This window comes from Oryx dammah, unplaced genomic scaffold (genome assembly GCF_014754425.2).
Source record: "Oryx dammah isolate SB20612 unplaced genomic scaffold, SCBI_Odam_1.1 HiC_scaffold_18, whole genome shotgun sequence".
Taxonomy (NCBI): Eukaryota; Metazoa; Chordata; class Mammalia; order Artiodactyla; family Bovidae; genus Oryx; species Oryx dammah.
The window spans coordinates 9,042,810-9,065,902 of record NW_024070202.1 but is presented as its reverse complement, the minus strand read 5'-3'; the positions used below and the strand labels follow the sequence as shown (position 1 = coordinate 9,065,902).

The 23,093-nt window shown below is 39.8% G+C and overlaps 1 protein-coding gene across 3 annotated transcripts in view; it reads right to left on the bottom strand.

Annotated features, from left to right (window-relative positions):
- CDK14 (cyclin dependent kinase 14) overlaps nucleotides 1-23,093 on the bottom strand; it is a 557,423-nt gene that overhangs the window by 2,682 nt on the left and 531,648 nt on the right. For all 3 annotated transcript variants that reach the window (XM_040260248.1, XM_040260249.1, XM_040260250.1), the window contains one exon: nucleotides 5,595-5,734. In XM_040260248.1, coding sequence (XP_040116182.1) covers nucleotides 5,595-5,734 — 140 coding nt within the window. The remainder of the gene's footprint in view (nucleotides 1-5,594; nucleotides 5,735-23,093) is intronic.

The window sequence follows — 23,093 nt, the reverse complement described above, 5'->3', positions numbered from 1 at the left end:
GAAGACTCTTGAGAGTTCCTTGGACTGCAGGAGATCCAACCAGTCCATCATAAAGGAGATCAGTCCTGGGTGTTCACTGGAAGGACTCATTTGAAGCTGAAACTCCAATACTTTGGTAACCTGATGTGAAAAGCTGACTCATTGAAAAGACCCTGATGCTGGTAAAGATTGAAGGCAGGAGGAGAAGGGGATGACAGAGGCTGAAATGGTTGGATGGCATCATTGACTCAATGGACATGAGTTTGAGTAAAGTTCGGGAGTTGTCAATGGATAGGGAGGGCTGGCGTGCTACAATCCATGGGGGTCACAAGGAGTCGGACACGACTGAGCCACTGATCTGAACTGAACTGATGATAAATACTCAGACAAATAGTTCCAAGTGTTATGAAGAAAAATAAAGCAGGGACAAGAAACAGGAAGTGCTGGAGTGGAAGCAGGTCAGTGAAAGCTTCCCAGGAAAGGTACCTTTGAGCAGAGACCCAAAAAAGGTGAGAGGGCAAGCCACAGAAAAATCTAGAGGAAGATCAAGGATGAACTGAAGAAAAAGCAAACATCAAAGCCTTTCTAAGGAGAAGCAGGCAAGGAAATGGCAATCCATTCCAGTACTATTGCCTGGAAAATCCCATGGACAGAGGAGCTTGGTAGGCTAGTCCATGGGGTCTCAAAGAGTCAGACACGACTGAACGACTTCACTACTATAAAAACGCAGGTGAAAGACAATGGTAGGTGGCATGGGGTGGGTGATGGCAGGGGAGAGGTTAGGATGATCTACTGATCTACTTTGAAGGTATGCTAATGGGGTCTACGGAAGAACTTGGTTTGGGTGTAACAAAAGAAGAATCAAGGGTAACTTCCAACAACTGGAAGAATGACATTGCCATTTATGAACAAAGTGAAGACTACAAAATGAGCAAGTCTGGGGGAAAAGAAAAGGAGTTCAGTTTTGGTAATATGAAGCTGGAGATGCCTACTAGACATCCAAATGGAGATGTTAAGTAGGAGCTCTATATGCAAGTCTGGAATCAAGGAAGATGGGCCTGGAGATTGAAATTTGGAAGCTGTCAGTATACACAGATGATATCTAAATCATGAGATTAAATGAGATCATCTGGGCTCTTGGGAGTGTATGCAGATAGGAAGATCTGAGGATTAAGCCCCAGGGCATTCTAAGAGTGAGAGGTCTGGCAGATGAGAAATCTGCAAAGGAGTATGAAAAGAAATGTTTAGTGGAGTGAAAGGAAAACGTCCTGTCCTGGAAACCAAGTGAAGGAAATATTACCAGGAAGAGATGGTGGTCAATTGTGAATTACGCTGATCGGTCAAGATGAGGGCCAAAGATCCATGGATAGAGCCTGAAACCGACAGCTGTGGCATCTTGGGTGCGAAAGTTTGGAGCAAAAGGATTTAAGAGAAAATGGAAGTCTAGGAACTGGAGCAGCGGATATATTTGAACAGGGTGAGTTTTATTTTTAAAAAGATGGCATGGAGATCCATTCATGGCCTGATGTTGTTTTAGGATAATATATAGGACATATGTAGGAACAGGTCAGAAACCCTACCAACAGAAGAGCTGGAAAGGTCCTCAGGGATCACTGTGTCTCTAAATGAGAAGCCGGAAACCCACAGAGACTAAGGCGCTTGTCCAAAGTTGCCTGGCTAGTTAATAGTGGAGCTAAAGCTATAAAGCTGGAGTCCAGGCGGTCTGATTCCCAGTTCAGTGCTCCTCACACTGCACCAATTTGTTGGCCTTCTTTTACTGTAGATCTGAGCTTTGTGAATTAGCAAATGAATGTAATAAAATCAAGGACTCTGCGCTATGAAGTGTATTTTGTTCATTTACTTTGACAAGGGTAGTTCAGCTTCAATAATTTATGTAACTTGATAGTATACACAGGAGAATGCCCTGTGGTGTATTTGGGGAAAGTAATGAATTTCTTCTAAATCAGCCCTCGATTTACTTCCCTGCAATTAAATCTTTGTGAAGAAGTGGGGCAAGGCTGTTGGGGTTTTGGGATAGAGGGAGAATGACAGGGTGCCACTAGAATTAGCCAGCTTTAACCGTCAGATCCCCAGGTAACTGTACCATAATTCTTGCTTGATGAATTTATAATTCCTTCTTCAGTGGCACACTAATATATTACTTCTAAATTTTGGTATTATGTAAACTGGTGAGGTTTTAAGGACTAGCACAATAAAGATATTATATTGTTATACATTCTTCCAAAGCAAATACTAGTCTGGCATCAGCATATAACTTCATTTTTATAAGAATTCATGGAATGACTGCAGGGCTCTGTGTAACCAAGGTTCTAATAACATTTGATACTCATCTCGAAAGGTCTGCTACATTAAAAGTAGGCCAAGAAGGCTGGAGACCACTTTGAATTTGCTTTTGTTACAATCTTCTTCTCTTTACCTGGGTTTGCTTTCTCTTTGTGGACATTCTTTTCTTAAAAAAAAAAAAAAAGGCATGACCTATCTTTAAGAATGTGATGTTGTGGACTTAATTGTATCCCTCCAAAATTCAAATCCTGGAGTTCCAATATGATAAGCTTTTAGAGATGAGGTCTTTGGATAGAAATTAGGGTTAGATGCAGTCATGAGAGTGTGGCCCTTAGCATGAGATTAGTGGCTTATAAGAAAAGGAAGAGAGAGAGATGTCCTGGTTTTTCTCTCTCTGCCATGTGATAAGGAAGGTGGCTGTCTCACTGGGGACCTTGATTTTGCAAACACCTTGATTTTGAACTTCTAGCCTTCATAAATGTGAGAAATAAATGTTTATTGTTTAAGCCCCAGTCTATGTTATGTTGTTATTGCAGCCTGAGCAGATTATGTATTAAAGTGAGGTTCCTAAAACTGATCAGTCTAAACCATGACTTGGTTGCTAAGACAATCCATTTATTGGTTCTGCAATACTTCTTTTCAGATGGCCCTCTTTCCAAATCTCCTTGAAAAGGAGGGTATGAGGATATGAAGATATGAGGATACCGGCACTGCTGCTGCTGCTGCCATTTGCCAGGTGGTGAACTTTTATAAGACTCCACATTAACATAAAAGTTAATTTTAAGAATTTCAAGAACTTCTAAATACAGTCTGCAGAATATTAACCTAGATAACAGTCACCAAAACCAGTCATTTCACCTAAAAAGAAACTAGTTCCCAAAGTCTCCAGAGCCTAGAAATTCTTTGTTTTGTAAACATGTTTACAAGGACGACCACGTTGTTCCAGATGGAAATGACTGTGGTATTTAAGACTGGGATTGTCCTTTCTTGCGACTGGATTTATGCTTCATAATGATTATCTACTAGACACAGAAATAGCATTTCTGTAACTCAAAATTGTTACCGGAGGCATTTAGCAGAATCTTGCTTGAAAAATATAATGATTTTTCATCTTTATTCTCCCCCCTTCAAAAGGTTTCACTGCCCCTGATGTTTAACGTTATGCAAAGGCGTGTTTCTGCCAATGAATATCGCCTTATGGTTATGCTTCTGCAAATAGCCTGCTGTGAGCTGATAAAGGGATTAATGCAGCCAAAATTCTTAATCTGTGAAATTACAAATTAAATTCTCATATTAAAAATACCACCCTGAGGTATTTTTTGTGGTTTTAATTCCCCTCTGGTGTTCTGCATACATTGTGCTTGTTAATGACAGGGACAAGGCTGTCTCCGTTGGCAGCCTGCTGCCGAGTGATAATGTGGAGGCATTTACTTACTGATAGAAACTGGATTTAACCACTGGCTGATAAACTAAGTGGCAAGTGGGTAATAAGTCCATATTAACAAAAAAGTACTACTACAGAATTCAGAATTCATAGACCATCAAAATCCTGGCTTAAACTCAATCATCAAGTCAGATGGGATTGAGATGTCACCAAGGAGGAGTGCTATCAAGTTACAAGTTACACTAAAGGGGAAAACAAACCATGTGTTCGAATTCGATGAGCCATAAACTCATTAGTTTTTTTTTTCGGTATGGGAAGATGTGTCACCAATTGATTATTTTTCTACAGGGATTTCATCTTTGATTTTTTTTTATGGGGATAGCAGTAGTAATGATCAATGGGTAGACTACTGGAAAATAAGTATGGAGTATCAGATAATATGGACTTGGAATATATAAACTACTGAAGAAGATTTCCAGTACAGGGTAGTAGTGGGTAAACACAGCTAGAGTCACTTTAGAGTTAAAAAAAAAAAAAAAGTAATTAGAATTCCATGTGAGATATCAGAAAAGATTTAGGGTAGGAACACCCTCGAGTTGTTACTTGGGATTTGGTTGCCAAATAAAAGGTTACTGTTGTCAAGGAGATTCCAGTGCTATCACTGGGGGAAGTCTAAAGTCTAAGAGAATAAAGACATAACTTTTATGTATGGTGCGTGTGTGTGCGCTAAGTTGCTTCAGGCATGTCTGACTCTTTGTGACTCTATGGACCATAGCCCACCAGGCTCCTCTGCTCATGGGATTCTGCAGGCAAGAATACTGGAGTGGGTTGCCATGCCCGCCTCCAGGGGATCTTCCCAATTTAGGAATCATAGAACCTATATCTCTTCCATCTTCTGCACTGGCAGGCAGGTTCTTTACCACCAGTGCAACCTGGGAAGCCCATGTCCATGGTAAGTGATGTATATTCAAGGGTTAATAACGATATTATAAATATCCATCCATATATGCAGTATATAAATTTTTAAGGCAATAAGAAAAGAGTATGAGAAGAAATATCTCTCACTGGCATTTGGAAAGAATGTATCACCACTGAACAAAAGTGTTCTTACTACAACAGCATTTTGCAAAATTTCACAAGAATTTTGTTTCACACTTTGGAAGAAAGATGAGATCCTCCCAGTCATAAATCTTCCCCCAAATATTTAAAATGTAATTGGAAAAGGCTGTGTAAATATGAACACTTGTAAAAACAAAACAAAAACCCACCCAGGAATGTGTTTTGTTTTAAAAGACCCAGAGAAGAACTCTGTATGAATACCAAGAGCATTTGTAGTTAAAATGAATTACATGTCTTCAGTTCTTACATGTCAATTCAGTGCATCAGCCAATTGCCAACTCTGTTCATCAGCTCACTACATAGCAGCCCTTTTTAAGGTTATTGTTACAACCAAGATAGGTCTCTGAGAATCAAACAGAAATGAATCATTTCTACTCCATGTTCTGCAGCCAGTTAAAAAGTACTGTATGCATAAAGTACTAAATATGTAAATCATATTTTCCTTCTCCTTTATGACTGCTCAGATCATTTTTTTGGACACACACATAATCAAATACAAAGACATGCAGCTGCTGACTGCAGAGCAGAGATAGCAAAATAAGGAATCCATTTTCTTCTTGTGTCTGGTAAGCTCACAATTGAATGGCAGGATTCTACTAAATATATATGCACACTACCTCCCTTCCCCCATTCCCTCTCTCTTTGTATACATATACACACATACACACATATACGTGTAATGCATATATTAATATAAACACATAATATTACAGAAGCACAAATGTGAACCCCTCTACATGTATGTTACACATGGATGCTAAAATCATGCCCCGGCTTCAATTAGATGTTTCAAACTTGTCATACTCACTATCAGTCAGCTCCCATAGCCGTGGGGGTAGGTCACTAAAATACTCATGGCTCAAGGCAGCCTGAGCTGATAGTCTGTTCTTTGGGGAACACTGGAGGAGCTTGGAGGCCAGATCTTCTGCATGACTCACATAGCTGAGCCTGAAAACACAAGTGAAAAAGGGAGAAATCAGAACAAACAGAAGGTCCAAGTAAGACATGCTGTTGTTTAGTTGCTAAGTCATGTCTGACTCTTTGGACCCCAGGGACTGCAGCACACCAGGCTTCCCTGTTCTTCACTGTCTCCTGGAGTTTGCTCAAACTTATGTCCATTGAGTCAGAGATGCCATGCAACCATCTCATCCTCTGTCTCCTGCGTCTCCTCCTGCCCTCAATCTTTCCCAGCATGAGGGTCTTTTCCAGCGAGTCAACTCTTGGCATCAGGTTGCTAAAGTATTGGAGTTTCAGCTTCAGCATCAGTCCTTCCAATGAATATTCAGGGTTGATTTCCTTTAAGATTGAGACATGAGGCTCACCTGATTTTCTGGGCTTATTTATTCCAGGACAAGAAAACAAGTTAAATTGGCCTTTGAAAGTAAAAAGAAGCAGCCTTCACAGTAGTTCTTAAAGTATCTGTTACTCTAAACCAGGTTTTACTCTTAGTATCCTCATTGATCTAACATATTTCTACTATGAGCCGAGGGTTGATGTTTTCAACATAGAATTAGGTCCCAAGGTAGAAAATTTCAGAACACAATTTATCAAATAGTAGCCAGAATTTGTTCAGAGTCTATGTACTGCATACACATCTGGATATATTTACAAGGAAATTAATATAAAATAACCAGGAGAATTAAAATAAATCTTCTATTAAATTCTCTAGTTACTAAAGTTACTTCTCCTTGAAGAATTTACATTTTATTACATTGAATGAAAAATTACTGGAATAAATGCTCTTTCAAATATTAACAAGCATAATATTAATGTGCAGGTTAACAAAGGGAATGAGCTTACACCATATGGGACTGAATCAATTCAAGTTGACCTTTAAAACAACAATAGATAGAAAGTATGTGTTTCAAGATTACCAAAAAAACAGAAGAGTAAAATTTTCCATGTGGTACAACTTTCAAATGAGTAGCAGACCACATTTGTCCAGCCCAGCCTTGTTTTTCATGGAATCTCTTTTTCACCTCTCAGAGCAATCAAACCCGGAGAGTTAACCTAAAAGGTGATAGTTAAACTCTTCCTAACAGTGACTACCGCTTACGAGTAGCAGAACATGTGTCAAGCACATTCTTAGGCACTTTTCACAAACTCTCATATTTACTATTTGGCAAGATGGTGGCTCAGACGGTAAAGCGTCTGTCTGCAGTGCAGGAGACCTGGGTTCGATCCCTGGTTTGGGAAGATCCCCTGGAGAAAGAAACGGCAGCCCACTCCAGTATTCTTGCCTGGAAAATCCCATGAACGGCGGAGCCTGGTAGGCTACCGTCTACGGGGTCTCAAAGAGTCGGGATACGACTGAGCGACTTCACTTTCACTTTAAGATAACTCTGTTTCCATCTTAACATCGGGGGGGCTAAGTGGAAGTCAGAGAAGGTAATAACTTGCCCAATTAGCAGTTTGAAAGGATTCAAATCCATCTAGAAATACTTGACTCTAAAGTGTTTGTATGGACCCAAACTCTCAGATCATTTCAAAAGGCTTTTACCCACAGATTCCAGAGTTTGTGCAGTAAGATGCAGTTAAGTACAGTGGCTCTGAGACAGCCAAAAGAATGTGAAGAAAAGCTGCATCTGATAGTGGGTAGTCTTTCAAAAGCCCTGACACTACAAAAATGCAATTAACCAATAAACAATTTTCCTCAATGACCAAAAATTCTCTCCCTTCCCCTCCTCAAGCATCCCTTAAGGGCTGATTTAAACTTATTAACGGTGTGTGTGTGGAGGGGGAGGATAGATTAGGGGTGAGGAAGAGGAAAAGAGGTCATGAGTTTGGGAAGAGGAAGAGAAAAGGAGGAGAGCAAAGAAAAATATTACAGTATCCAAAGATCCAGTCTAAGAGATCTTCTCTCTAAATCCTTGTAGGTGCAGGTCTCACTGATGGGGGTTCAGTGTTTGGCTGTTGCCAGGGATGTTTTTAAAAAACTGATCAGTGTATTGGTTTTAAATTTCTACCTGGCAAAGAGAAACCTGTCTAAAGGAAAAGGAGGCGTTCTTAAAATTCTGTGCTTTTTCTCTTTCTTTTAATAGGGTCCAGGACCATCCAAGTCATTCTTTCCTCTTACTAAGACTATTTTGCTAGTAAAACATTTTCATTAATATGTTGCTAAACATCAAATGCAAACTTTGAGATAGGTAGACTTCATGGTAAAAACTTCACTTATATTGAATGTATAGTTTATATGTAATCATGGTTAATAACATATTGATATCAATTTTATACAGTTTTGATAAAACACAACAACAGAGCCAGACTGAGAGTAGATATGAGTTTTAGGCCTGACTCTGTTACAAGAGAGATGAACTACATTACATCTGCAGTCCTTCCAGGTTCAACAGGCCATGAATCATCCTTGCAGCATGGTTTCACTATTTTGAAGAATGATAAGTACCTAGATTTAATGTAAATGCATAAATAATATTTAAGTATGATAAATTGATAATATTAATGATAAATATTTAGATTTAATGTATATACACCTGAATATAGGGAATTAATCAAGAAGACATTTCCCCTTCCCCAAATAGACCAAACTTGTTAATAAAGTCAATAAAACAATAAAATGCTTATTTGTGCTATTCAGTTTATGCACAAGCATTTGAATTATCGTATACAATTTTAATTTGGAGAGTTTGCTATCTTGTATTTCAGGAAGCACTTTTTGGGCTTGTGTGGTGGCTCAGTGGTAAAGAATCCTCCTGCCAATGCAGGAGAAGTGGGTTGGATCCCTGCACCAGGAAGACCTCACATGCCATGGAGCAGCTAAGCCGGTGTGCCACAACCATCGAGATTGTTCTCTAGAGCCCGGAAGCTGAAACTAGGGAGCCCACGACTCACAACTACTGAAAGCCATGTGCCTCGGAGCTTGTGCTCTGCAAATGAGACGCCACCGCAACGAAAAGTCCAGGCCGCAGCTATGGGCCGCCCCCGCTCGCTGCAACTAGAGAAAAGCCTGCATGGCAATGAAGACCCAGCATGGCAGAAACGAACAAGTGACCATTTCTACTCCAGCTCTCCACATGCACTGTCCACATCACAGCCTTCTCCATGACCAGAGCCCCTTTCTGAGACATGATACTTCTGGGATGTCTTATTTGGAAGTTTTATCCCAAGCAATAAGTTTACTTTATCAGGATGTTACAATGACTGTGGTTGCTTCCGGTCACCCACTGTGATGGGAGCCAAATTTTGTTTTATATATTGTAAAGTGAGGTAATTAAAAGTTTAGCTCTCTAGCACTGTTATCTCTTCCTGGTATTATCAGTTTTTAATCCTTCTATGGTGACCTTCTTTATCTTTAATAAAGTTTTCTAAGCTAACATTCTTTTTTTCTTATTAATGGAATGACCTCAGCTTTTTTGTTTGGTTAGTATTTGCCTGGTAAACCTTTTGTCACCCTCTTTTATTATTTCACACCTGTAATTTTAAGGTGTCTCTCATAAACATTTCATAGCTGGGTTTATCCAATTAAATAATCCCTGACTTCTAAGGAGAAAATTTAGTCCATTTATATGTCATGATTACTTTACTGATATATTTGCAATTACTGCTACCATTTTAATCCTGTATCCTATTTTGTCCTGCTTTTATCTTTTCCCTCTTTCCCTACCTTCTTTGGATTGAGTTTTAAAATTCAACATTTTCCATCTTTTATTTTAGAAGTTATACATTCCATTTCCACGTGTTTACTAGTTACCCTTTCCTTTACTTTTGCATTTCAATATATTTATTTCAATGTTTAGAGACGAGCAGCAAGTTTCATAATTTGTATTGCAACAAATTATTTTTCCAAAGAACTATACTTCCAGACGTTCAAGCTGGTTTTAGAAAAGGCAGAGGAACCAGAGATCAAATTGCCAACATCGAAAAAGCAAGAGAGTTCCAGAAAAACATCTATTTCTGCTTTATTGACTATGCCAAAGCCTTTGACTGTGTGGATCACAATAAACTGTGGAAAATTCTGAAAGAGATGGGAATACCAGACCACCTGACCTGCCTCTTGAGAAACCTATATGCAGGTCAGGAAGCAACAGTTAGACCTGGACATGGAACAACAGACTGGTTCCAAATAGGAAAAGGACTACGTCAAGGCTGTATATTGTCACCCTGCTTATTTAACTTATATGCAGAGTACATCATGAGAAATGCTGGGCTGGAAGAAGCACAAGCTGGAATCAAGATTGCCGGGAGAAATATCAATAAGTTCAGATATGCAGATGACACCACCCTTACGGCAGAAAGTGAAGAGGAGCTAAAAAGCCTCTTGATGAAAGTGAAAAAGGAGAGTGAAAAAGTTGGCTTAAAGCTCAAAATTCAGAAAACGAAGATCATGGCATCTGGTCCCATCACTTCATGGCAAATAGATGGGGAAACAGTGGAAACAGTGTCAGACTTTATTTTGGGGGGCTCCAAAATCACTGCAGATGGTGACTGCAGCCATGAAATTAAAAGATGCTTACTCCTTGGAAGAAAAGTTACGACAAACCTAGATAGCATGTTGAAAAGCAGAGACATTACTTTGCCAACAAAGGTCCATCCAGTCAAGGCTATGGTTTTCCCAGTGGTCATGTATGGATGTGAGAGTTGGACTGTGAAGAAGGCTGAGAGCTGAAGAATTGATGCTTTTGAACTGTGGTGTTGGAGAAGACTCTTGAGAGTCCCTTGGACTACAAGGAGATCCAACCAGTCCATTCTGAAGGAGATAGGCCCTGGGATTTCTTTGGAAGGAATGATGCTAAAGCTGAAACTCCAGTACTTTGGCCACCTCATGCGAAGAGTTGACTCATTGGAAAAGACTCTGATGCTGGGAGGGATTGAGGGCAGGAGGAGAAGGGGACGACAGAGGATGGATGAGATGGCTGGATGGCATCACGGACTCGATGGACGTGAGTCTGAGTGAACTCCAGGATTTGGTGATGGACAGGGAGGCCTGGTGTGCTGCAATTCATGGGGTCGCAAAGAGTCGGACACGACTGAGCGACTAAACTGAACTGATAATCATACAACCCAGAGAGTATATACACGATTGAACTAACATCCATATATAGCACCATTTTACCAATTACATAATCAGACAAAATATCAAGTGTACAAATATTAAGTTAAACACCTCAATAGGAATATAACATGTTAGACGTCTGCTCAATTTGTCAGCAGAAACAAATTTCTCCTTTTGTAAGAAAGACAGAAAGAAGCAAAAAAATTTACACTCTCTAATAACAATTGTAGGCAAACAATTTCCAATAAATACTAGAAAAAATTAAAGGATTTTCAGAAATTTTGATTTAGAATTATTTTAGGTAAAACAACAGATCATGTCTACCTTTAAAAAAATACTGGCTAAACTAATGGGCATATTCCACATGTCCTACATGAGACAAAAACAGTGTTTTGCCAAAAATACTTAACTCCTAGTTAAGACTTAACTCCTAGTCTGTTTCCAGGCCTTCTCTTTTAAGTTGCACCCCGAAGTGCAAACATTAAATTAATTTTAAGACATTTTTGTCTGGAGACATTAAAATATGTATTTCTGTACAATGTGGACTTTACATGAACTTTACAACCAGAGATTTGTGATTTTTAAAATGGAGCTTTTCATAACAACATGAAATGAAATTTATAGAAAGACATTAAAACCCTGATGATGGGAAAGATTGAAGGCAAAAGGAGAACGGGGCAGACAGAAGACTCAAAGGACATGAATTTGAGCACACTCCTGGATTTAGTAAAGGACAGGGGAGCCTGGCATGCTCCTGGCATGGGGTCGCTGAGTCAGACAGGACTTAGCAACTGGACATCAACAACAAATTAAAAAATCAACAGAAAACTTGATCAAAGGCCAATAAAACTGTGGTCATACAAATCTTACGTATACTGTTTTAAATATGGCAGATACAGACATAAAACAGCAGGCAAGTAGCCATACAGGCCCTCCTATCAATGTCTGAAATGACTGATGGGATAAACCACAGAGGACAGTTCCTGGGATTTTAACTCTACGTGATATTAAAAACATACAAGTATTGTGCTGGGTATTTCAGCACCTAGTCTCTCTAAAATTCTCATGTATTAATAAGATTCTGGAATGGGAATAGATTTGAAGATTTATAACCCAGTACTGAATGGTTTTGGGAAATGTCAATTGATCAAAATGACAAGCATGCTTTAAATGCTGAACAGCAAAATTGTTTTGCTAAGTTTCCAAACAGGTTGATCGTAATCCAAACACAGAGGCTGCAGTTCTGCTAAGCTTGAGGCCTGATAAAAATGCTTATCAATGCTCGTATGAAAGCTTCATTAAACTTATCATTCACCAAACCTACATGCTGGCTAACACATACAATAAATTTCGTGCAGTCTAAAGTTCCAGTTCCAAGGAAATTAAGGCATAGAGGAGTCCAGCCTTACTGACTACAACAGTAGGGTCTAAGACTGCTAGTATCTATGAAGTGCAGCTGGATTTTAGAACAATGCTTCCCCATATACAAAAGGTGCTTGTTTTTAAAATCTTGGTTCCACTTTTGTTTCAGAAATTTTACTGCATCTTCATATTTCACTCTGCTTTCAATTAATGGGGCTTCCCTGGTGGCTCAGACAGTAAAGAATCTGCCTGCAATGTGGGAGAGCTGGGTGTGATGCCTGGATCGGGAAGCTCCCCTGGAGGAGGGCATGGCAGCCCACTCCAATATTCTTGTCTTGGAAGTCCCATGGACAGAGGATCTGGTGGGCTACAGTCCATGGACCTGCAAAGAGTCAGACACGACTGAGCAGCTAATACACTTTCAATTTATGCTAAGACAACAAACATTAGAGCTCTGCCCAGACCTGTAACACGCTGATAATTCTTTAGGAAACTTCATTTTTTTTTGGCCACACCACACAGCGTGGGAGATCTTATTTCCCTGACCGAGGACTGAGCCCTTGCATCCTGCATTGGAAGCACAGGGTCTTAACCACTGGACCGCCAGGGAAGTCCCAGGAAACCTCATTTTACAAGACATCATCAGTCAACCACAGTCCAGCTAGATGGCAGTACATCACCATTCTTCAGCCAACCAAAAACCTGGTGACTTCTCCACAAAAGCAGTATTGTAAGCTGCTTCAGATATTCTTACTGTGTGCTAACACCACACTTTTTAAGTTCCTCTATGCATTGAAAGAGATAGGAATACCAGACCACCTGACCTGCCTCTTGAGAAACCTATATGCAGGTCAGGAAGCAACAGTTAGAACTGGACATGGAGCAACAGACTGCTTCCAAATAGGAAAAGTACGTCAAGCCTGTATATGGTCACCCTGCTTATTTAACTTATATGCAGAGTACATCATGAGAAACGCTGGGCTGGAAGAAGCACAAGCTGGAATCAAGATTGCCGGGAGAAATATCAATAACCTCACATATGCAGACGACACCACCCTTATGGCAGAAAGTGAAGAGGAACTAAAGAGCCTCTTGATGAAAGTGAAAGAGGAGAGTGAAAAAGTTGGCTTAAAGCTCAACACTCAGAAAACTAAGATCATGGCATCTGGTCCCATCACTTCATGGGAAATAGATGGGGAAACAGTGGAAACAGTGTCAGACTTTAAAGTTTACCTGTGTTTATCATTTATTTAATCAGCTTTCCTTTCATGTTTTCAACATTCCTTTCCAGGTAACGTTTTTGTATCTGAAATACAAACTTCAGAAGTACTATAACTAAAGAGTTTGGTGGCAAATTCTCCGTTTTGTTTTCGTACAGGATAATGTAATGGTTGCCTGGTGATATAATTCTAGGTTTAAAGTATTTTCCCTTAACTCGGGAGATACCATTAAACAGGCTTCTCTTGATGCCTGTTAGCTCTTCTCTTCCTGCTCAGAGTTCTGTAGGTGTGATGAATGGGGTTCTTTTGATTTAACCTACTTGGTATTCACAGTGTTTCCTGAATTTGAGGTTGCATGTCTTTCATCAACTCGGGAAGAAGATCTCAGCCATTACTTTTAGAATATTGCCTTAGCTCAATTCTCTCTCTTCCCTCATTTTGTATTAATAACACCAATGTAATGCCATCTTATTAAATTTTCCATGTCTTCACTTATTCTTTCATATTTTCCATCTGCTAGTCCCTCTGTTCTCCATTCTGGGTAATGACTTCAGAGCCATCTTCCAGCTCAACTAACTCTAATCAGGGGAATCTAATATGCTGTTTTCCCTAGTCATTTTGTTCTTATAAATTCTTTTTAAATCTCTGACAAATTTGCATTTTCAACTTTAAAATTTTTAATGTGATCTTTTACTTTTTTGAGCTTCCATGGTGGCTCAGATGGTGAAGAATCGCCTTCAGTGCAGGAGACCCAGGTTCGAACCCTGGATTGAGAAGATCCCCTGGAGAAGGGAATGGCAACCCACTCCAGTGTTCTTGTCTGGAGAACCCCATGGACAGAGAAGCGTATTTTAAATATAGTTTTGTTCTATGATAATTTCTAGTATCTGAAGTTCTGGGTGAGGTGGAGGAGTCCAGTCTTGTTGCTTTTACTACTGAGCGTCATTCACGATGACTTTTTCATGTTCTATAATTCTGGATTTGGGGCTAATGCTTGGCTTTGATAATCCGTGGGGCTCCTGAGGTGTCTGAGTTGAGAATATGTTTCTTTATATGGATTTTCTTATGCTTCTGCCAGGAGCCCTGGAGCTCTCTCAACATCTAGGAACTCCAAGTTCTTTCTGCTGGCTTGCAAGACCAAGTGAGTTATGTAAACTCAAACCTAAATGTGTAGAATTCTCAGGGGAGTCTTTTTCATCCCCCGCCAGAGCCATGGCCAATACAAACAACTGTCCTTGCAGTCTCTCTTTGCTGGAAGTAGATTTTTTTTTTTTTTTTTTTTAGCCAGGCCATTACTGACTGAAGTGCTTTGAGGGCCTCAACTCTCTGTGGGGAATCTCAACTCCGATACCCTCCCAACTTTCTCAGGCCCAAAGCCTTGCTTCCTGACCCCCAGATCGCTCCACGTTCCTATTTTAGGAACACCTCCAGGCCAGCTCCAACTGTAGCACTTACTTATCACTCTGTGTTTTCCATTCTTGGCCCCTAGAGATTTCACGTAATGTCTTCTCAGTTCAGCTATGGGTACGCATTTGGATGGATGTGCTTGTATTTTATCTTGCATTTAGGTGATTTTTAGGTAGTAGAACAGACTTTCCTACTCCCCACTCATACTCTATAATCTAAGTAGCTACTATAAAATCATTTGCACTTGCAATTTTTAGGCATTTCTCCTTGGAATAATCAAAAATTGGTATTGCTATTTCACCTCTTTTTTTTTTTAATTAATTCTTTTAGGTCACCTCTATTAAGCCTTGAAAACTAGCTTAAGTGAAGTTGTTTCAGGCTAATGTTCCTTCTGCATGTAGCTTTTTTTAAAAATAATTTTTGAAACTTATTTATTGCTGTGCTGGGTCTTTGTTGCTGAGCTGCCTTTTTCTCTAGTATGGCAAGTGGGGACTGCTCATTGAGGTGGCCTCTCTTGTTGCCATGCACAAACTCTAGGGCTCACAGGGTTCAGTAGCTGTGGCACATGGGGTCCGTAGTTGTGACTCGCAGGCTCTAGAGCACAGGTTTAATAGCTGTGGCACAGAGGCTTAGTTGCTCTGCAGCACGTGAGATCTTCCTGGATCAGGGATCAAACCTGTCTCTCCTGCTTTGGCAGGCAGATTCTTTACCACTGAGCCATGAGGGAAGCCCCACCACTCAACTTTATAGATGACTCTCAAGCAAATTTTCCTAAGTGGAGGAAGCCAAAGGCTACATGCAAATGATTTTCTTTAGATGACATTGTGAAAAAGGCAAAATTATAGAAACAGAAAAGTGATCAGTGATTGTCTGAAGCTGGAGGTGGGAGAGATTAACAAAGGGGCACCAGAGGATTTTTTTCAAATGGCTCTACGTTTGGAGGACAGAGATCAGGTCATCTAGAGATGTGAGAGGGTAGGGTCAGGGGAACCTGTCAAGGAAATTCAGCAAAGGAAGCAGTTTGGAGAGAGGAAGTGTTACAGGTTTGTCACAAGGGATATTTAGATATCACGAGTGGAGGCTGGCTCCGGTGAGTGACTGACATTGGGACGTCTGTGTCCGAGGGGAGCCCTGATGCCTCTAGGGATGTCCCAGCAAACGGGGAGATTCAACTGCTAATGCTGAATGCCCCCCACCCCAGCTATATATTTCATCGCTGGATCCCAGGTCACTGAGTGGGGGTCTGCCTTAGGCTGTAGGAACTGAGCCTGTCGCCCACAGGGTGAGCTCAACCAGCTCCAAGTTCCTGGAGGGTCACATAAACCAGGAAGGGTACGTGTGACAGAAACTGTCATGTTTCTTCCTCATTGAAGTGCAGAGTCTTAACACTGGATCACCAAGGAAGTCCCATATAGTCTTTTTTTTTTTTTCCAAGTAGAAGATGTGTTTGTTGTTTGTGGAAACTCTCTGGGAAAAATCTTAAGGAATTTCAAAATAATAAATCTGTGTGACAATGAAGAGAAACAATATCTACTGAATTCAGAGTTTTTTTTTTTTTTTGTGGAGAGAGTCTTATTAACTTTCAGACAAATGCTTTTAATATAGTTGAAAATAACAGCATTCTGCTGTTCTAATCATAACAAACTTGCATCCTTTTCTGAGTCCCTACCTATGCAACACACACACACACACTCACATACTGTCGTTAAAAAAAAGTGCAAGGCTATAACATGAGTAGCAAAAAAGCATGACTAGAGAGTAGGATATTTTCTTTATCCCTTGTGCAGTTTTTTCCACATCAGAAATGAGGCAGATGGAACAGACGTTAAGGGCTGTTGGGCTCTCACATCAGGTGTCCTCTGACCTCAGAAGAACCTGAGTGTGGCCTGGAGGCAGGGAGCATGCGCATAGCTGTACTGGCTGGCTCCCCTACAACTTTCTCCTCGGCTGTCCAGACAATGGTCCAAGCAGGGCCTCTCACTTCCCTTCACCCAGCCTGTCAACGAACTGCTTTACAGGCTCACCCAGGTTTCTAAGCCATCTTGAAAATAAAGAGTAAAGCAAATCCAAAATCTTCTGCCACACTAAAGAAGATGGTTATCACTGGGTGGAGAAAATTTAAAGTACAGCATGGGGACCACCCTGGCTGCCCAGTGGTTAAGACTCCATGCTTCCACTGCAGAGGGCACGAGTTCAATCCCTGGTAGGGGAACTTAACACCCCACATGCTGCTTGATGCAGTCAAAAAAAAAAAAGAAGAAAGTAGAGGACGAAAACAGTGGTGCAAAAAAGAGGAAGTGGGTGATGGCAAGGCAAAGAGGACCACTTCTTATAATGCAGAGTTCCTGGTACAGTGTGGGGACACAGCATGTGTTGAACAACTGTTTCCTTGAGAACTGACTGTATTCATTTTCATGCTTATGGAGGTTCTACCTTATCTGAGAAACATGAATTTAAAAAATAAACAATCATTCTGGGGCGAAAACATGTTAAGGTCAGGTTCTGGTCCTTAAGGAACATCTTCAAAGTATACACGCTTCAGAAATAACTGTTTTTTAAGTGGGAAGGAAATTCACCCTTGTCTTTTTAAAGTTACTTTATAAACTGGGACAGCAAGGGTTTCCATTTGTTTGTTTGTTTATTTTTCCCCACGTTGTAGTTTCAAATGACTCCCTCTAAAACTGATGATTTGCTTGTACAACAACTACATTTTCTTCCTAAGAGCTGACTTCTAAATACCTCTATAAAAATCCTGACTGGGATTTATTAACATTTTTAGCTCATGAAAGCGCGACATAAAGAGTAAAGATGTAACAAGTTCAAGTTGCGTATTAAGGTGTTCACTGGAGATACCTATTTCCATAAAACGGCTTAAAAGGCAATGGAAAAAGAAGAGAAAGTTCTAGAATATTCCTCACTTGCATTCTGTGATGGAAAAGAACGCTGTACTCTGTGGGCTGATGTCTGAAGCATAAGAGTGTGCTCGGCCTCACAGAGCTGGAGATGGAGCGACCTGGAGGGGATGATCGGGAGGGTCTATACTCATGCTTTACTCACAGCCACTCCTGTCATGGAGCAAAGTCAGAGGACCTGGGTCCACGCATTTGGCAGTGCACATCTTATCTCTGTGGCAACGATGCCAACATGGGCACTCGCCACTGGAATAGACTCCAACTGAGCTCTTGAAAATGATGTGTGAAGAAGCCCACCCACCCACAAAGGCAAGTCTGACTGTTTCCTCAGCTGTACCGACCAGAACTGTCAGAAACAGCACTTTCTCATCTATATATCAAAAGCCAAATGCTCATTTAATCACCTTCATATCAAAGTTCTGACTTGGAAGACGGTGGTCATAAAACTTTCACAGAGTGAGTTACAAAAAAGAAAAATAAACAGGTTTTATTCATTTTGCAAAGAGGGGTTAGTAACTGGTCAAGCAGAAGATGAAGGGAATCCCTGACACGGGAATAAACTCTTGGAAGAAAATAAAGACTCATATAAGGCAAGATTTAGGTCTGGGCTGTGAATCTCAAGTCCAGGTGCTGGGTTGTGCAATGAAATTAGAGAGGCAAGACTCTAATCATGAAGACAGAGTTGTTTAACGCTGGGACTTTCTTTGTCAATGCACTACTGGTTAAAATAATAATAGTAACAATAATAATGAGTCCTCCCTTCAAAGGTAAACAGATAACATTTTTATATGAGTTTCCATGAATAGGTTGTGTTTTGTTGTGCACAGAAAATTGTTCAATTCTCATCCACCTACTCTTGTTAAACTGTTTAGTGACGCAATCTCCCTGGAAGACACTCATTCCCATAAAGGTCAGCTTGCTGCTGCTGCTAAGTTGCTTCAGTTGTGTCCGACTCTGTGCGATCCCATAGATGGCAGCCCATCAGGCTCCCCCATCCCTGGGATTCTCCAGGCAAGAACACTGGAGCAGGTTGCCATTTCCTTCTCCAATGCATGAAAGTGAAAAGTGAAAGTGCAGTTGCTCAGCCATGTCTGACTCTCAGTGACCCCATGGACTGCAGCCTACCAGGCTCCTCCATCCACGGGATTTTCCAGGCAAGAGTACTGGAGTGGGGTGCCACTGCCTTCTCTGAAGGGTCAGCTTACTTGACTGTTAAAATGCTATAATGATAGTGATACTTACAGAGAGCTCTATGGTCTATGAAGTGCTTTCACACATACAATTTTATTTGATCCAGATCATCAAAGGCTACACTTACAAAATGGAAAGTATTGAGATTTCTGACTCTTTAGTGTCCATTATATGTCGTGCCAAAGATTTACTGTATATATGTGGGTGTGTGTGTTTATACACACACACAGACACAAATAATGTATATATATACACACACACCCCAAACTATACGATAGTCAGTTTATAAAGGGATTATTGGATTAGACTCAGTCACGTCCGACTCTTTGCAACTCCATGGACTGTAGCCCACCAGGCTCCTCAGAATACTGGAGTGGGTTGCCATTCCCCTCTCAGGGGATCTTCCCGAGCCAGTCTCCTGCATTGCAATCAGAGTCTTTACCATCTGAGTCACCAAGGGAAACCCATGTTATTATATAAAATGCCAAAAATTTACTGTACATATGTATGCAAGTATATGGGACTTCCCTGGTGGCTCAGACGGTAAAGCGTCTGTCTACAGTGTGGGAGACCTGGGTTCCACCCCTGGGATGGGAAGATCCCCTGGAGAAGGAAATGGCAATCCACTCTAGTACTATTGCCTGGAAAATCCCATGGAAAGAGGAGCCTGGTAGGCTATAGTCCGTGGGGTCTCAAAGAGTCAGACACGACTAGGGTTAACTCTAAAGAACCCTCTCTGAACTCCCACTGATGTAAGTATATATGAGCTTCCTTGGTGGCTCAGATGGTAAAGAATCTGCCTGCAATGTAGGAGACCTGGGTTCAGTCCCTGGGTTGGGAAAATCCCCTGGAGAAGGGACTGGCAACCCACTCTAGTATTCTTGCCTGGAGAATCCCATGGACAGAGGAGCCTGGTGGGCGACAGTCCATGGGTCGCAAAGAGTTGAACATGACTGAGCAGCTAAACTTACATCTCATTTTTCTTCCTGAGTATATATACACATACATATAAATTATATATATATATACACATACATACATACACATACACCAAGCTATACATTACTCAGTCTGTAAAGGGATTACTGGATTACTTTAAATTTCTTAAGGATACCTTACCTGTTTCTGTATTTCTCTTCCTTTAATTCTGAACTCTATTGCTATAGAGACTATTCTTCCTTTATTCTTGCTAACACTTCCAGTGCCCTTACTAGATACTAAGAAAACAGGGAAAGTCCAGCCTTAACATGAACAAGATGAATAACCCCAAAGCCAGTCATACTAATCTGTACTGCTGGGTCTTTCTTTCAGATCTAACCCTTACTCAACATATAGTTGCCCTCGCAGTAAACTCTATCTGGTGGAAAAATACAGAAAGTGCTGAAGAGCCCTCAGCAGGCTGTGAATGAATGGAGTTTTTGAAAATGCCAGCACTGACACTCTTAAGAGTATTATAAACTGCCAAAAAGTGGGCCAGAAAAAGGAAACTGCTAAATTCTTGCTTTGGATTTCAGAGCTTAGCTATTTACCCCCAATTTCTGCTTTGATTTTATTTATTATAATTTTCTACCTTTCCCAGAAAATAAGATATGTCATTGAATTTAAATGTTTAAGTTCAGTCTGAAATCAAATAGAGAGTGGTCTAGTTTTTAAAAATGGGTTGTTAGTCACTCAGCGGTGTATGACTCTTTGGGACGCCCCCATGGACTGCAGACCACCAGGCTCCTCTGTCCAGTGAACTCTCCAGGCAAGAATACTGGATTGGGTAGCCATTCCCTTCTCCAAGGGATCTTCCTGACCCGCGGTTAACTTTTCTCTGTAACTGTACTAGCCTTTTGCATGTACTACTACAGAGCTATAGATTTTCACAGTTACATTTCATAAATCTAAGATGCAGATATTATCATTAAATATTCATGGGGAAGAGTTAATGTAAGTGAACTCCTTGTTATATTCTTTACAACGAAAGTCCTGTGTATTTACACTTACTTTTACTTTACCGCAAATTTAGATCATGCTCCCATGCAACTTGCTCATAGGAAAGGAAGAGCTAACTGGTTGACCACACTGTTTCTGCAGAGATGCCACTTCCCCAGCACCTAGTAGCAGCGACTTTTTTGAGTTGTGAAATTGTGGTTTTTAGTAGTTTATATAAAACACTATAACCCCCATGCATTTCACCTCTAATTCTATACACTACATAATTTTTAAGAATTTATTGAAGATTTATTACAGCTTGCCAAATACTGACAATTTTCTTATATAGGAATAGTACAAAGCTGTCAGACATTATACTTACATTTTAGAAAACATTCCTAGATTTTGCTGAATAGTGTTCATAAGATATTATATTTTTGTTTAGTATTTTACGTTAATAATGTGGTGAACAGCAGAAGAGGCACAAAGAGTGACTTTTCAATCCTCTGATTGAAGGACATTGTAGAAAAGGAAGTATCTTCTTTCAGTAAAATAAATGAAGAAAAATACAGAAATAATAATTAATCCTTGTAATCAGGTTAAAACTTATAGAATATTAAAAAAAAATTCTAAACTTACAAATAGGTGTAGAATGTCTTCAAAACCCAAAGGATATGCATTCAACAACAGAATTCATTTCCAATCTCCCAGTTATTTTGCTTATTGTTACCACCTATCATAAACTCTTAACCCTTCATAACCACGTGACCTTCCCCCAGGTAAAATTCCACTGTTATCTGAAGGATATCAACAACTCGTAAACTTTCTGACTTCTGCATGCAGAATTAGGATAAAATTACTAGCCCTCTTCTACTCCACAGTACTGCTGTAAAGATTGATCTTTTTTTACCCAAACTTGTTGAAATCAATTAAAAGTATCATATTATTTCACCTATTTCACAAGTTTTCCAAACATTTTTAGTAAATCAAGAGTGAAGTAAAGTAAATTGCTAATGAATGTTCTACCCTTGCGATGTTTTTGATATTTATGTTATTGAGAGAATGAAGATTATCCAATTTTCCTGAATTCAAAGTGGTTGATGATAGCACTGTTTCATCCGAAAAAGACAACTCTCATTTTTTTGATGATAGAAGATTGCATCAAGAGATTAAATTCAAATCTTCCTCTATCAAAAAAGAAATCAATCCACATTAAAGTTTAGCAATGGCTCATGTTTTTACATTTCAAATGGATCAGTCATAAATATTTAGTCCAATATGAAAACCATTTTCACTCTAAAATACTCCTGCAAAACAGTTTAGCTTATTGGTGCATCTATATTAGGGTAAATTGAGTTAATGGAAAATGGTAACTTCACAGCCTTTCATGCCTCTGAAACCCTAGAGAAGCTACAAATCTCATCATCAGAGGCTGGTACTGGAAGCTGATATTTGCTTTGCTAGAATGGAACCGTGTGTCCTTTAACTGTAAACAATGCTAAAAATAGCTCCTGAAAGGTATCATTTTGTGTGATAATATTTCACCAAAAGAGAAGAAAAAAATATTCTTTAATCCTGAACAAAACCTCCTCAAAGTTTATGTTCTCAATAAACCTTTCACTAAGAACTGAAAATATAACTTAGTAATGCAATAAATGCCCTAACAAATATATCAGATTTTTCGCTTAATGCTTTTTACAGGCTTAAACCAAATGGACTAAAAGGAAATCACCTTTTACAGTCCGATTCCTACAGGAAGAATGCCTTGCTGTTATGCTTTTTAAAGAAGGCATGGTGAATTTATATCAACTTTGGCAAATCTTGGAGGCATGATAAAAGGAAGAAAAATATCAGTGCAGTTAACATTCCACAGAACTCTTTCTTCACATGTTTATTTCCTTAGAGACTGGACATGATCCAAGATAACAAGAAAAATGTAAAAAGGAAAGTTTTTTTTTTTTAAAGGCAAACATACAGTTTAGCATCCTGTGCTGATATAGAAGAGATAATGTTTCCCTACCCCTTAAAAAGAAAAAAAAGGAATTGTTTCCTTGTAGGTTAAAGATATTAAATGGTTAGGATGGAGAAAATCACCAGAAGCAGTTCTCCATTTAAATTCATATGAAAGAATATTCAGATAGGTCAGAGCTTATGGGTTATTAAAGTTTGGTTCCAGGCAAATGTTAAATATATTTTCTGGAGACTCTAAGTTTCTTTATCTTATGACACTGCATCTGGAAAATATGATTTCATTATGATGTAAAGAAGTGGTGGCCTGGGTGTTTATA